General features: G+C 42.9%; 7 protein-coding genes across 7 annotated transcripts; 2 read left to right on the plus strand and 5 right to left on the minus strand.

Annotated features, from left to right (window-relative positions):
• Positions 1-175: 175 nt before the first annotated feature.
• On the minus strand, positions 176-1,330 carry INP54 (phosphoinositide 5-phosphatase INP54; the record flags this gene model as incomplete). Its single annotated transcript, XM_056231112.1, has 1 exon — positions 176-1,330. One exon carries the CDS (start codon positions 1,328-1,330, stop codon positions 176-178), a length of 1,155 nt encoding a protein of 384 aa, XP_056084964.1.
• Positions 1,331-1,551: 221 nt separating this feature from the next.
• Positions 1,552-2,625, minus strand: MET22 (3'(2'),5'-bisphosphate nucleotidase; the record flags this gene model as incomplete). Its single annotated transcript, XM_056231113.1, has 1 exon — positions 1,552-2,625. One exon carries the CDS (start codon positions 2,623-2,625, stop codon positions 1,552-1,554), a length of 1,074 nt encoding a protein of 357 aa, XP_056084965.1.
• Positions 2,626-2,830: 205 nt separating this feature from the next.
• CRT10 (Crt10p) lies at positions 2,831-5,704 on the minus strand (the record flags this gene model as incomplete). The annotated part of the gene is made up of 1 exon (XM_056231115.1): positions 2,831-5,704. One exon carries the CDS (start codon positions 5,702-5,704, stop codon positions 2,831-2,833), a length of 2,874 nt encoding a protein of 957 aa, XP_056084966.1.
• Positions 5,705-5,984: 280 nt separating this feature from the next.
• APM4 (Apm4p) lies at positions 5,985-7,460 on the minus strand (the record flags this gene model as incomplete). The annotated part of the gene is made up of 1 exon (XM_056231116.1): positions 5,985-7,460. One exon carries the CDS (start codon positions 7,458-7,460, stop codon positions 5,985-5,987), a length of 1,476 nt encoding a protein of 491 aa, XP_056084967.1.
• A 242-nt stretch (positions 7,461-7,702) lies between these two features.
• On the plus strand, positions 7,703-9,193 carry PRS5 (ribose phosphate diphosphokinase subunit PRS5; the record flags this gene model as incomplete). Its single annotated transcript, XM_056231117.1, has 1 exon — positions 7,703-9,193. One exon carries the CDS (start codon positions 7,703-7,705, stop codon positions 9,191-9,193), a length of 1,491 nt encoding a protein of 496 aa, XP_056084968.1.
• A 256-nt stretch (positions 9,194-9,449) lies between these two features.
• MAM3 (Mam3p) lies at positions 9,450-11,606 on the minus strand (the record flags this gene model as incomplete). Its single annotated transcript, XM_056231118.1, has 1 exon — positions 9,450-11,606. One exon carries the CDS (start codon positions 11,604-11,606, stop codon positions 9,450-9,452), a length of 2,157 nt encoding a protein of 718 aa, XP_056084969.1.
• Positions 11,607-12,622: 1,016 nt separating this feature from the next.
• GPD2 (glycerol-3-phosphate dehydrogenase (NAD(+)) GPD2) lies at positions 12,623-13,948 on the plus strand (the record flags this gene model as incomplete). Its single annotated transcript, XM_056231119.1, has 1 exon — positions 12,623-13,948. One exon carries the CDS (start codon positions 12,623-12,625, stop codon positions 13,946-13,948), a length of 1,326 nt encoding a protein of 441 aa, XP_056084970.1.
• Positions 13,949-14,391: the final 443 nt, after the last annotated feature.

Genomic DNA, 14,391 nt, shown 5'->3' on the forward strand with positions numbered 1-14,391 from the left:
TTTTTCAAACGATCTTCTCTCTTCTTCACCTTCTGTAGTCCTTGACTAATTTTTTTTTTTTCATTATTACTTAAGTACTGAAAAGATATAATATGGAATAGAAAAAAAAAACGATACAATTGATGATGCCTGCTTCAAGCCTTGGAAAACTACAGACTTATGAGCACAGGTTATGCTATACATTTTTTAACAGTAAATATAATAGTATAGAACCTAATATCCAATAATGTGCGTTTTTCGTTAATAGCCAACCGCAGTACCCGATGACCGCATCGCCAACCTGTCCCACTAGACCAGAGCTCCATGACAAATGGTACTTCTCGATATGCAACGATAATGGCCTCCTTTCTCCAATAGGCCTTGGTAATGCCATAGTGAGATTGACGGGTTGATGATCACTGAATAAGAGAGCATTGGATCTTGACACGGAATGATATGTTCCTTCTTGTTCCAAAGTTGGTGTTGCATACTTTTTGTATAGAATACGATCGCACCATGACGGAGTTCTTTTTCTATTATATGTTTCTTTTTCAAACAACTTGAACTTGAAAGTCGGTGGAAAGTTTATCTCCAGCTCATGGAGGCCCTTGCACAATGGTTCATTCTCTCTCGTGCGTAGCAGGTTTAACTCTTCATTGTTTTCCAGTAGACGTCTCAGTGTTGTCGTGGAGGAGTAATCAGTGGCTGGGTCATAGGCACTGGTAACCCTAAAATTCAAATCGCCTAGAAAGAAAAAGTGGTCACTACTGGCAACTTCAGGATCACACACTTCACTCATGATCCGTTTGTAATCATCGATTCTTTGATTCCTATTGTTGGCACCCTCGTTTGCATTCAAATGGGCACAGATAAAGCTAAATCTTTCCCAATTTTCATCGCCATTACGTGCCATGTTAAAGCTTACCAAAGTGCCACCTTTTAAGTGTGTACTAAACCAACCGCATTTGCCGTTCCTCTTCAAAATATCTGCTTTCACCTTTAACGCATTGTTGTTGTACAAAATTATCATGGTAATAGCCCCAACGCTATTCACCCCTAAACACGAGTATTGCTCACCGCCCCGGAAGGCTATCACTTTCTCATTCAAGCAGTCAATCGCAGTGGTTGTTATTCCATTGATCAGATCACGGTTGACTGTAGGGAAAGAACCTTGCCATATGGGCACTAATTCTTGAAATCCCAGGACATATATGTCTTGCAGTTCCAGTTGTGAGATGCTGTCATCGTAGGGAAAAAGCAATTGCTTAACGATGCCTTTCGTGTTTTCAATGGGGAACTCTTTGCCACAATTGAACGTGGTTATTGAAACCTTCCATTTGCTCTTGTTCATCTGGTCAGACTGTGTTGAGTTTTTTCTTCCTACTTGTCTTTGATATTGGTTTGCGTTTTTCAACTCATTGTTAAGTAGATTTTCATTTTTTACAACTATAATGGCAGTCAAAAGGACTATCTTCGACGAGGTATATACGTATATATATATATATATATATATATGTATATATTTGTGTGTGTGTCCGTTCATATCTATTATAGAGTATGAGCATATGATGTTCAGGCCTTTCTTGATTGAATCACAGCACATGATGTAGATACCACCAACTCATGCAACTCGCGTGGTCCACTCGACGCTATAACTCCCTTAGTAGCTAGAGTTCTACCGTTACCGAAGTCCAAGGGAACATCTTGCATGGCATCTGTATGAATACCGCCGGCTTCGTGGACAATAACGTTACCTGCAGCATGATCCCAGATCTTTTCTTGGTAAGAAAGCTTGATGGGGAGACGTAAGTACACGTCAGCCAAGCCCAAGGCCAACAAACAGTACTTGGCTTGTGAGTCCAAGTGCAAAGATTGAGAAATGTTTAGCTTGTCTTTGATAGCGGCTTGCTCATCGTGAGAAGAATGTCCCTTTTCTACCCCCTCTAGAGTAATCATGTCTTTGGTGTCTTCTAAGTGCCTAACATGGATTTTGGTCCATGCTTCAGCATCTGAAGATGGGGAGTAGAAGGCACCTGAACCTCTAACAGCGCGGAAGATGTAACCAAATGACTCGTGGCCCTTCAAGTCTTGCGCTCCATAAGAACTCAAGACTAAGTTGGGGCAACCAATACAGCCGAGCTGGACAACACCGTCGACAATTAATGCTAGACATACTGCAAACTGTTCACCTCTTAAAAACCCTTTGGTACCGTCAATAGGGTCCAAACACCAAAATCTTCCCTTCCTACCGCCTTCGTAGTTGCCGAAATCGATGATTTGTCTGACGTCTTCCAGAGATTTTAGTGGAAACTGATCATTCGTGAATTGGAAATCTTTCTTTTTATTATCCTTGTTGTAGACGTTGTCATTGGCTTTAATTTCATTCAAAATCTCTGACACGAACGAATCGTTCAACCCAGATGATGACTCCTCACCTACCACTTTATCTTCTGGGAAATTGCTTTTAATGGCATTGATTATGATTGTTTGTGCTGCATAATCACCTGTAGTGACTGGGGAATTGTCACTTTTGGTGATAGTAGTGGAATCTCTATGAGAGATCACTTCAGATTGAATTCTCTTGGTCAATAAGGACGCCTTGCGTACAGCTTGAGTCGCAACCAATAATTCTCTTTCAAATGCCATAGTGAATTACCCTTCTTCTTCTTTGACTTGTTTTCTACCAATTGGCAAACCAAAAAGAAGTGTGAACGTTCTTTGTATGTGAGATGCTTCTTTCGTTGCAATTCCTAAGCGAAATAAATCGCACCACGTGATATTGCCTAACTGAGTCAGTTAATCGTTTCAATGAGAGATGAACTATATATGGCTACATAAATGTCTAAATGCGCTATAATTGGGTAGCATCATGCTCAGTGGTGATCTTGAATGCCCTTAAAGAGGCTCTTGAAGCTATGTAGAGGGTGGCATATCCTTTACGCTTCAACGCCTCGTCGCCAACTGTGTAAGTGTAGTCTAGACCGCAAATATCACCCATGGGAAAGTAGACATCGCATACACCGCAGTAGGTGTCTGAGTTCTCTCCATCCACGTCGTATAGGGGTGCGTCAAACAAGTTTCTGTTGCACGTACACTCTGCACTAGGATTAACGGGATCCTGGACTTCCCAACCTAGAATATACTCTTGTCTGAAGGAATAAATGCCTCTATATTCCGTTAGCCTCAATAATGAAATGAGTCCTAGTTGTGAGGCCACAACTATACAATTTAGCTCCTTGATGTGGCACACAAAATTTATTCTGTTTAATGCCTGCAGTAATGACTTCGAGGTACATGTCACAACACCATCTAAGGGGAAAATATCATAATGTGTCGCTGATATAATGATGAGGGGATGCGCTTTCATCAACACCAACCTATGTACCGTGGTTAGGAGGAAAAACTCGTCATGCATTTCAGATAGTTGATATCCAAAGGGCGAATCTTCTGAGCCTGGTACCACCGATTCCAATAATCGCTTAACGTTTCTTACATAGTTATGGAATCCCCAAGATTTTTGAGAGTCTGATTTCAGGTGAGCACGCTGTTCAGTATTCCTGTATCTGCGTTGAAAACTTGTCAAGTCATTGCCAGATTCTCCATTTTCAGAGTCACTATTGACTTCACTGTCCCCTACGGAATTCGACTGAAGGCTACATATCTCTGGATTCTTCAAGACTGTGTTCAAATCCTTGCCAAAAAGTGTTCTCCAATCAGCTGCGGCATCGGTCCTGTACCATAAAAAATTGCCTGATTCAATAATGGGTGAACGGTTTACTGAACTTAGCGATCTGAACTCCTTCGAAGTTTGTAGTTGCCTTAGTTTGTCCATCTTTAGATTGCGGATGCTTTTATTGAACTCTCCGGAAATATCTTCAATGTCGTTTTCTAAATCAGTAAGTTTATAAGTGAAAGGCTCACAGATCTTTCTTTCAGAGGCATTCTGGTATTGTGAAGATTTATTTCTTCCGCTGGGTATTATCAATTGTGGAAAAGTACTGATAATATCCTTATACTTTGAAAACCCACGGTCGGTAGCACGATAATGTTTATGGGCAGAATCGTCCCAGAATGTCCATTGTTGTAGGTGTTGTTCGCAAGGGGTGTTCTTTGTCACCGCATCGTTCATATCATCTAAATCACCGGTATGTAGAATAAGTGAGAATTCCTCTCTGCCGTACTCGTATTTTATTGAACCAATGGTAGTGTAATTTCTATCAAATGAGGTAAATCTTAACGGTATAACTTCTTCTGGAATCCCTTCTGAAGAAGTTAGCCGCAGATCTGTAACAGGAACTTCAAATTGGTTGAGTAGTGTACCAATGCCAAAATTTCCCGACAAATAAGTGTTATCACAGTAATATCCCAGTAAAAAATCGTCTCGACAAATCGAATATAGCATATTTTCCTTGAATCCATCTTGATAATTGAGGTTCAATGCTTCGAAGTTGTCAACTTTCAGAAAATCTTTCTTATTCAATGGAGTTATTGTCCACACGTCATCGCCAAGAAATTGAGTATCAAGGAAGTCTGTTAAAATTGTGCAATCATGCTCCTTTATTTTGACAGTAACAACATTTCCAAAAATAGAACAATAACTTAGCGTGATATATCCATTGGAATCTTTTGAATTTGGAACAAAATTTACACAGGGAACGTTATGCGACGAAGGGAGATCCAGGGGATGAATGCATTTTCTTTCCTTTTTTACATCTTTATTGAATGCAAATACAGTTACAGCAGGTTTGTTATGTCCCACAGCAATATATACAATGCCGTCTATATCAATTGCGTCGACACTCCAGCAGGATTCCTCCACTCTCAATACCATATATGGGTCAACATTTATGTATCTTTCTCGACTGTTATCTTTGCCTCCTAGCATGTCTGAAGTAAACTTGTTGAATATTTTGATTACTTTGTGGATTTCCCATATGTAAACTATTCCATTATCACCACATGCCAGTAAAAAATCTTGATGCATGAAGTTACAAATTTTTAAAAAGTTGATAGAAGATAGTTCGGGAATGTTATTGAATTGTGTATCCCTAAATTTCACATAGGAGGAATTACGAGAATTCCTTAAATTACCATCATCTGGTATTGTCACGGGCAACAGGGCATGACAAATTTCCAATGAAGAAGCGTTCAAAAGCACATCAAAATTATGAACTTCGATGCATTGCCCAGCGGCCAAGAAGGAGTAACTTCCATAAGTAACGAATAAATTGTTCTTGAATTGTAAGCCACCATAAGAAAACCTGTTCGTGTACTGGAAAGGCCCGAATTTCAGTGGTATCTCTTGAATAAGTAATTTTTCATCTTGTGGTAAGAGTAGCTCAGCCGGGTTCAAAAGCCTTGGTGGGCCCCAAACGGGTTCTAAATTGGACAACGCAGCCTTGGTGTCTTCCAAAAACGTTTTTTTAGATAAATGAGATGTATTAGTGATTTTCCATGAAGAGTCATGCTCTTCTAAGCTGCGTAATCGCTCCTCAATTAATTCTATAGTCTTTGGGTGAAACAAACTGCAGCTCGAGTTTGGCCACTTGAGCTGATAATATCTTTTCAACGTTACCAATTCGTTGGTTATATTCCAGCCACCGGACGCCAAGAACACATCAGAATCAAAACACTCTCTCGTCGATACAGTTCTTTGTATGATGGCACGAGACTTTAACCATCTCGTGAAGAGATCATCTGTTTCACTGGGAAGCGGCGAGGGCATTATCTTTAAAACGAAATGTTCAAGCCTAGGAAGTGCCAGTGCCTCTTGATTGCTCTGTTGATATCCATTCCTATGGCATTTTTGGTACTTTGTCTAGCTTTCCAAATTTTTCCCTGATTTTCTTTTTTTCAAAGATGAAAAATTAAATTTCTATTGTATGTAAGGTAATAAATAACATTTCATAATTTAAATTACTATGGATAATAAAAACAAACTATTTGAGAAAAATCATTACTCAAGAGTACAGAAAGAGTAAATATATACCTATACAAGATAAGGGCTAGTATCTAACTTCGTAGGAACCTGATTTTGATATGTATTTAATCCATTTCACAGCACGATGCTTACTGTCTTTTCCAGAGATGGTGAAATAGCGTACGACAAGTCCCGAATTACTAAACATCATAACTTCAAAATCCAGGGACATTGGAGGTCTTGTCCACTGTTGGAAGCTCAATTGGGTGGTGTCGCTTGTAGATACGGTAGCAGCACTCAGCGTGTTTTCTGTTAACCCGTTGTACTTGTTGAATCTCCAAATCATTGCATTTTCTTCCGGTACGAATTTACAATGTCCATTAGAAACGCTTATCTTACAGTCAACAGTACTTGGTGGCACAGGTATATGTAGTATCACATCCTTAGCGGAAAGTTTCCCTGGAAATAATGACTTCAACGTTATCCTGTAATCAATCTCATTATCTCTTGTTGAATGTGATACAATAGGTGTGATCTTAAACGGCAGATTTATGTTGTCTCGCACATGGTATTTCATTAACTCCATCGAACCATCCGGTGGGATGAATTCTATTATATGATTTTTATTGAACTTTTCAATTGATACGCATTCGTGGAACTTGCAATCCTCCAATAAAACACTGCCAGCAGCAGCTTTGGGAAGAAAGTTTTTATTTCCAAAATCGCTACGAGAATGCTGGTGCTGTTGTGCCAACCAGTTCTTCTCGTCTTCGGATTGCATCCCCAGAGAATCGTTTAATCCGAATCTACAAACTGGAGTCCCGTTCAAGTGCGTAACGATATCTATCGTCCCGTCGACATAAGATTTCAAGATAGAGCCATCTCTAGACACCAAAATATTCATTCTCTCATTGACATACAAAAACACCTCGTCCTTCTTGTGTATTATGCCCGTGGCCCTCCAAGTGATCTTATTGCTATCGTAGAAGTCAGAAGTCGAGTCTCCCTGGCCTAGGAAACTGCTGCTGCTTTTCTTCAAGAATTTGGGGAAATGCAATTCACCGCCCGCAGAACTGGGAGATGAAGAGGAAGATAGTATATCACTCCCATCAGCGCCGTCCAACAGCCCGCCTGTGTTCCTCATCGGTTTCACAGACATTCGTGCCACCACAGAATTCAATTCTGTGTCAATTGGTATCCCATTTCCGCCCAGCATTATATCCAGCATCTCATGCACAATCATGAATTCCTCTTTCAAGGCCTCCTCTCTATCCAAGCGGTACGCATTCATGACGGCATCAAGCTTGTATAAGAACTCCCAGATCGCCGCACTGTTCGCATTGCTCCTGGTGATGGTTACTAGCCAAAGATTGTCACCGTGCTTCGACCGGATGTGGTGAAATGTCGTAGACCCCAGCGTCAACACAGGCGATCTGACATCCAGGTTGTTGATCACTTGCACGCGGAAAATGTCGGATATGGACCGCTTCAACGAGTTCTTGAAGAACTTGTTCAAAATGAGCTCGCCTCTCGACGAATATACCAGCACTCCACTAATCATCACTCACCATAATTCTCTGTGATTACCTCTTCAAGTGTTTATCTTGGATTTCCATGCCTCACCTCTAGATTCTCCTATAGTAATTAATGGGAAAGATGGCTGTTACCCTTCGAGCGCGATTGAAAAAAATTTTTGGCATGTTGATGACTGCGATTAAGTGAGGAAGGCATGATGAAATGAGAGCACATCGGTGGATTTATAGCTTTGCTGGAGGCTATTAGGAGTCTAGGAACGTAGTCTGCATGTCGATGAGTAATATTGTCGTCTTTGGAGGGGACTCGCACCCCAATCTGGTGACCAAGATCTGTGAGAATTTGGATATTCATCCATCGCGAGTGGAATTAGGGAAGTTTTCTAATGGGGAGACGAGCATTGCCCTACGTGAGTCTGTCCGTGAGAAGGACGTGTACATCATCCAGAGTGGATGCGGTCAGGTGAACGACACGTTCATGCAGCTTTTGATCCTGATCAGTGCCTGTAAGTCTGCCTCCGCCTCGAGGGTTACAGCGGTGATGCCATATCTCTGCTACTCAAGACAGCCGGATATCCCGTATACTGCCAAAGGTGCTCCCATTATTTCCAAGCCTAAAGAGAATTACACTTTTGAGTCACATCCAGGTACCCCGGTGTCTTCTTCATTGATGACGCAAAGGCCTGGGGCTGAAAGTTCGTTGAAGAGCTTGGATAGTGTCATACGATCCACTATCAATTTAGAAAATCCTCAGCCCATTAGAACACCTTATAGCAATGCAACGGCGAATAACAATTTTGACATCAAGAAGACGCTTTCTTTTTCCAGAATCCCCATGATTCCCGGTGGTAAGCTACAAAATACAAGTAATAGCACTGACGCTGGCGAATTGTTCAACGCGCAAAATGCAGGTTACAAATTATGGGTAGTACAAGCCGGTACTTTGATTGCACATTTGCTGAGTGCTGCGGGTGCAGACCATGTGATCACAATGGATTTGCACGACCCGCAATTTCCAGGCTTTTTCGACATTCCGGTGGATAATCTTTACTGTAAGCCCATTGCTCAAAACTACATCCAACATCGTATTCCAGACTATCAGGATGCGGTGATTGTTTCCCCAGATGCCGGTGGTGCCAAGAGAGCCACAGCTATTGCAGACGCTCTAGAATTGTCCTTTGCCTTGATCCATAAAGAAAGAAGATCTCAGTTGCTTAAGGGACCTCCAGATGCCACACTGACCTCGGGTGGTTCGTTACCTGTATCTCCAAGACCTTTAGTGACTACTTTGGTTTCTTCGCAAAACATTACTACTTCAGGTGCCACCGAAGTCGGCGCGCTCGAGATGAAGAAAACAGCCTCAACGTCTTCCACTTCCTCGCAATCCTCCAATTCATCAAAATTTGTTCAAACCACCATGCTTGTTGGTGACGTTCGAAACAAGGTTTGCATTATCGTGGACGACTTGGTTGACACTTCGTACACCATTACTAGAGCGGCCAAACTGTTGAAGGATCAAGGGTCTACCAAAGTTTACGCTTTAATCACGCACGGTGTCTTTTCTGGTGATGCGCTAGAGAGGATTGGTCAAAGTAGTATAGATAAGCTGATCATTTCTAATACGGTCCCTCAAGATAGAACCTTGCAATATCTAGGTAAGGATAGAGTGGATGTTATTGATGTTTCTTGCATAATCGGTGAAGCTATCAGAAGAATCCATAACGGTGAGTCCATTTCTATGCTGTTCGAACAGGGTTGGTAGTGGGATTGATCGGTGTTGTTATATTGATAAAATAGGGAAAAGTGTCTATATGGTTTACGTATAAATCTTCTACATTTTTTTTGTTAAGTGTTTATGTGTGTATTGAAACGTTATATTTATAGGTTAGAAAAACTAAAAAAAAAGGTGACTTCTTCTTGTATAATTTGCAGAAAAAATCTCAGTTTTCCTCTTCTGAGCACATGCATGTAGGTGGTCTAATATTGGCGATGTATGATGGGTTCCCCTTGAATTTGCTTTATCTTTTCATGGTGGATGAAGAGCCATTACCTTCAAAATTGGAGTTTCTTGATAAAGAATCCGAATAAGTGGGACGATCATTGTTAGTATTATTCTCGCTCTTGTTGAACTTATTTTTAAGACTGGAGAAAAGACTTGTGTTTGAGCTTGAACTTCCCCTATCATCAGTTTGATTCGAATTTTCTTGATCATTATATCCATTATCGTATTCACTTTTGGACTCATCCCAATCCTTCGCAGGACCAATGATTGTTTTGGGGACACCTTTGACCGTGATCACCGATTCTACTATACCATTCTTGGTGTTTTGGTATGAGGACGAGATTGTGACGTTTTGGTTTCCATCGAGATGGTTTGCGCCAGAATTCGGAATCGATATGCTACCAGGGCTATTTTTCGTGGTGTTTGTCGATGTGGTGACTTGAGTCGGTTGACCTGACCGTTGGGTGTGCATGATGGCTTGACGAGATAATTCTGCATGATCGCTTAGCAATTGGCGTTCTTCAGCAGAGAGTGACTTCCTATCGCTTGAGTGAGGTGCTGGAGATGGTTCTTTGCTGGAGTGAGGGGTGTGCGTGGTGATAATCTTTGGAACATTAGCGGGTTTTTTGATGGTGACAAAAGATTTATTGACATTTAGTGGGTTGGATGCTAAATTGGAAGGTATGATGGTGCCATGTTCTGTTAATTGTGGGGTTGGGGACGGTAAAGTCAGCTTGGACGTGGCATTTGGATTCAGCTTGGACTTGCCGTTACCGTCATTGACTTTTTTCCGGTTCCAAGGTTTGCTGTCCAGAGCTTGCTGCGCGTGTTCAGGTAAGTGGCCGGAAGTAGATGGGGATAGGAGCGGAGACGATTCGTCCACTTGGTCTTCAGCGCGGTGCTCCCTGTGGGAGCTGGTATACAAGTGATGCAAATAAGAAGTGATATGTCTTTTGCTCAAAGGCCCCGGCTGTTGTCGCATGATATGTTGGTGCATGTCCACGAAGACATCGGATTCGTCCACGATTTCCTCGCCGATCAGTTCCTCAATGACGTCTTCCAAAGTCAAAACACCAATGGCGCCATGGGAGGAGCCAGGTTCCTTACTGACGACACACATGTGCGATTTACCCTCTTGGAAATAGTTCAGGATGTTCAAACAAGACGTGTTTGGGGAGGTCTCGGGCAACGTGGCCAAGGGGAAATGGGAGATTGGGAGGCAATCGTCCGGGTCGTAGGAGATAAGGACCCTGACAAGTAACATTCCAATGAAGTTGTTTGGTTCGTTAGGCAAAAAAATTGGGATTCTGGAAAAGCCCGAATTAAAGATCTTTTCGACGGTTTTGTCGTCCAAGATGGTGTCAGCACTCATTGTGAAGACGTTTTCGATAGGCGTCATGATTTCCTCGACTTTCTTTGCCTTCAGATCCAAAACGGCAGAAATGATGGTGACTTCGTCTTTAGTCAACCGTTCCACACCCATGGTTCTGTGCAAGGTAACCAGAGTCTTCAGTCCGGACTTCTTGTACATGATGCCATGATCTTCACCGAGCATATAGTCCAGGAGGGTTGCAATCGGGTACGCCACCGGGTACATCAGGTACATCAGAACGAGAACAAAGGGACAGAAGAAGGCCCCGACTTGCAACCCGTACTTAACACAGACACTCTGCGGGATGATCTCGCCGAAAATCACAATCAGAATCGTGGACGAGAAAACGGCTTGCCAGCCACCGCCAAGACATCTGTCCAAGACGATGGGCAGCGTTTCGTTGGTTATAACATTGGAAAGAAGCAGCGTGACAAGGACCCAATGCTTCCCCCTAGAAATCAGGCCAAGCACCCGCTTGGCCAATTTTTTCTCGGAATTCGAACCGGAAGTGCTGATGACCTTCAGGTAAACTTCGTCTTGGCCCATCAGCCCAAGCGTCAACCCGGCAAACACACCACCCAGGAGCACCAGTATGATGGAAATAAAGTAGTACGTGGTGACGTTTACCTCATCGGCAACACTGGGGCCGGAATCGGCCCCATCTCTGGCATTGAACCCATGTGATCCGGATATCAACGGGAGCGAATATATCTTGGGAATCGTGAAGATATGGTACAGGAGCATGTACAACCAACGAGGGGCGACGGATCGCGATCTGGACCTTAGTGAGAACAACGACATATCTGTTATACGGTTGCGAGTGTTCGATACGAGTAGCAGGAGCAGCAGCGACAGCAGATGTAGAACCAACACCAACAAATAACAACAACCTTGTTTTTCAATTATGTAATGCGCAACAAACAACAAGTAGAAAAAGCCTATGTACAAATCATTTAAGGTCCCTTTTTCCCACCTGCTAAATTTAATATGAAAGAACCCCAAAGAACAAGTGAAAAAAGTGCGACCATGCCCTAATTTTGATTCTCTTTCCAGACCACACCCCTATCACATCACGCCCGCAAGACCTAGGGCTAGCGTCACTTTGCACGTCCGCGAACTCCGGTTGTTTTATCGGAACATCCGAGCACCCGCGCCTTCCTCAACCCAGTCACCGCTGCCGGGACCCGTGCGCGATGAGCTAATCCTGAGGCATCACCCACCCCACCCGATGATGACAGCAATTCGGGAGGGCGAAAAATAAAAACTGGAGCAGGAATCACCATCACCGTCACCATCACCATCACCATTGGCATAGCCTTTAGCCATAGCCATCATGCAAGCGCGTATCTTTCAGGATTCAGTCATCTTTGCCGCGATTCGTTTCCCTTCACATGATGAGGGAGGTTGAGTATGCTCGAAACAATAAGACGATAATAATTCTTTTTTCATTGTTATATTACGCTTTTGCGCCGAGGTGCCGATGGTTTGCTGAGGGGAACAGTGTTTAATTTACGGACGGACCCATTGGCATTGTTATTCCGATTAATCTATTGTTCAGATCTCTACTTCGTCCTTCTAGATAGTATATTTTTTTGGTTTATTTTTTTTTTGGTCTTGCCTTTTTTCCTTGTTACTTTTTTTCGTAGTTTTTTTTTCCTTCTTCCACTAGTAAGCTTTTTTCTTGGATTTATCCTTGGGTTCTTCTTTCCACTCCTTTAGAATTTTTTTTTTATATATTAAATTTTAAGTTTACGTATTTTTAGTAGATTCAATTCTCTTTCTCTTTCGTTTTCCTTCGCTCCCCCCTTTCCTTATCCATGCTTGCAGTCAGTAGATTAGCAAGATATACATTCCTTAAGCGAACGCATCCGGTGTTATATACTCGTCGTGCGTATAAGTCTCTGCCTTTAAGATCCACTTCCCCAAGAAGATCATCATTACATCAGACACAAGTGCACTCGAAGATGACTGCTCACACTAATGACAAACAGCACAAACATTGCGCCGGCGACCATGCCTTCAGAAGAACGGACTCTGCCGTGTCGATTGTGCATCTGAAACGTGCGCCCTTCAAAGTCACAGTGATCGGTTCTGGTAACTGGGGGACCACGATCGCCAAAGTCATTGCGGAAAACACAGAATTGCATTCTCATATTTTCGAGCCAGAGGTGAGAATGTGGGTGTTTGACGAGAAGATCGGCGACGAAAACCTGACGGATATCATAAATACAAGACATCAAAACGTCAAATATCTGCCCAATATTGATCTGCCCCACAACCTGGTGGCTGATCCCAGTCTTTTGCACTCTATCAAGGGCGCCGACATCCTTGTTTTCAACATCCCCCACCAATTTCTACCAAACATAGTCAAACAGCTACAAGGCCACGTGGCCCCTCACGTAAGAGCAATCTCGTGTCTGAAAGGGTTCGAGCTGGGCTCCAAGGGTGTCCAACTGCTATCCTCCTATGTCACCGACGAGTTAGGAATCCAATGTGGTGCCCTGTCCGGTGCCAATCTAGCACCGGAAGTGGCCAAGGAACATTGGTCGGAAACCACCGTGGCTTACCAACTGCCTAAGGACTATCAAGGCGACGGCAAGGATATAGACCATAAGATCTTGAAGCTGCTGTTCCACAGGCCTTACTTCCACGTCAATGTCATCGATGACGTCGCTGGTATATCCATCGCAGGCGCTCTGAAGAACGTTGTGGCACTTGCATGTGGTTTCGTAGAAGGTATGGGATGGGGTAACAATGCCTCCGCTGCCATCCAAAGACTGGGTCTGGGCGAAATCATCAAGTTCGGTAGAATGTTCTTCCCAGAGTCCAAAGTCGAAACCTACTACCAGGAATCCGCCGGTGTGGCCGATCTGATCACCACGTGCTCGGGTGGCAGAAACGTCAAAGTCGCCACCTACATGGCCAAGACCGGCAAGTCAGCCCTGGAAGCGGAAAAGGAACTACTTAACGGCCAGTCCGCCCAAGGGATCATCACATGCAGAGAAGTCCACGAGTGGCTGCAAACCTGCGAGTTGACCCAAGAATTCCCACTGTTCGAGGCAGTGTACCAGATAGTCTACAACAACGTCCACATGGAAGACCTACCGGAGATGATTGAAGAACTAGACATCGATGACGAATAGACACTCGCCCCTCTCTGATCTTTTTTGTTCTTAGTTTTTTTTTTTCTCATTCCCTTTCTTTCTCAGTCTATCATTATACACAAACTATTCTACTACTACTACTACTACTACTACTACTACTATAATTTTCTACACTCTTTCTCTTTAATTTAACGTTAATTTTTTCTACACACATAACTAGTATTATACTACACACGCCATTACCGTTTACATATCCCAACACCACTAATAAAAAACACGACACGCAGCACCACGAAACAACAACATAATCGCTTTAGACTTTTTCCGTTATCTACAATCCCAATATTATTCCCTAGAGCTTCTTTTCACTGCAGCAATATTCCACATGGGACGCCCAGTTATCCAGATAAGAGTGTCACTCCAGACGACATCCACCAATTTTTTCGTGACTCATGCGGATTCTGGCCGTCGTTTTTCCGCTG

Source organism: Saccharomyces kudriavzevii (genome assembly GCF_947243775.1).
Source record: "Saccharomyces kudriavzevii IFO 1802 strain IFO1802 genome assembly, chromosome: 15".
In the NCBI taxonomy this organism is placed as follows: domain Eukaryota; kingdom Fungi; phylum Ascomycota; class Saccharomycetes; order Saccharomycetales; family Saccharomycetaceae; genus Saccharomyces; species Saccharomyces kudriavzevii.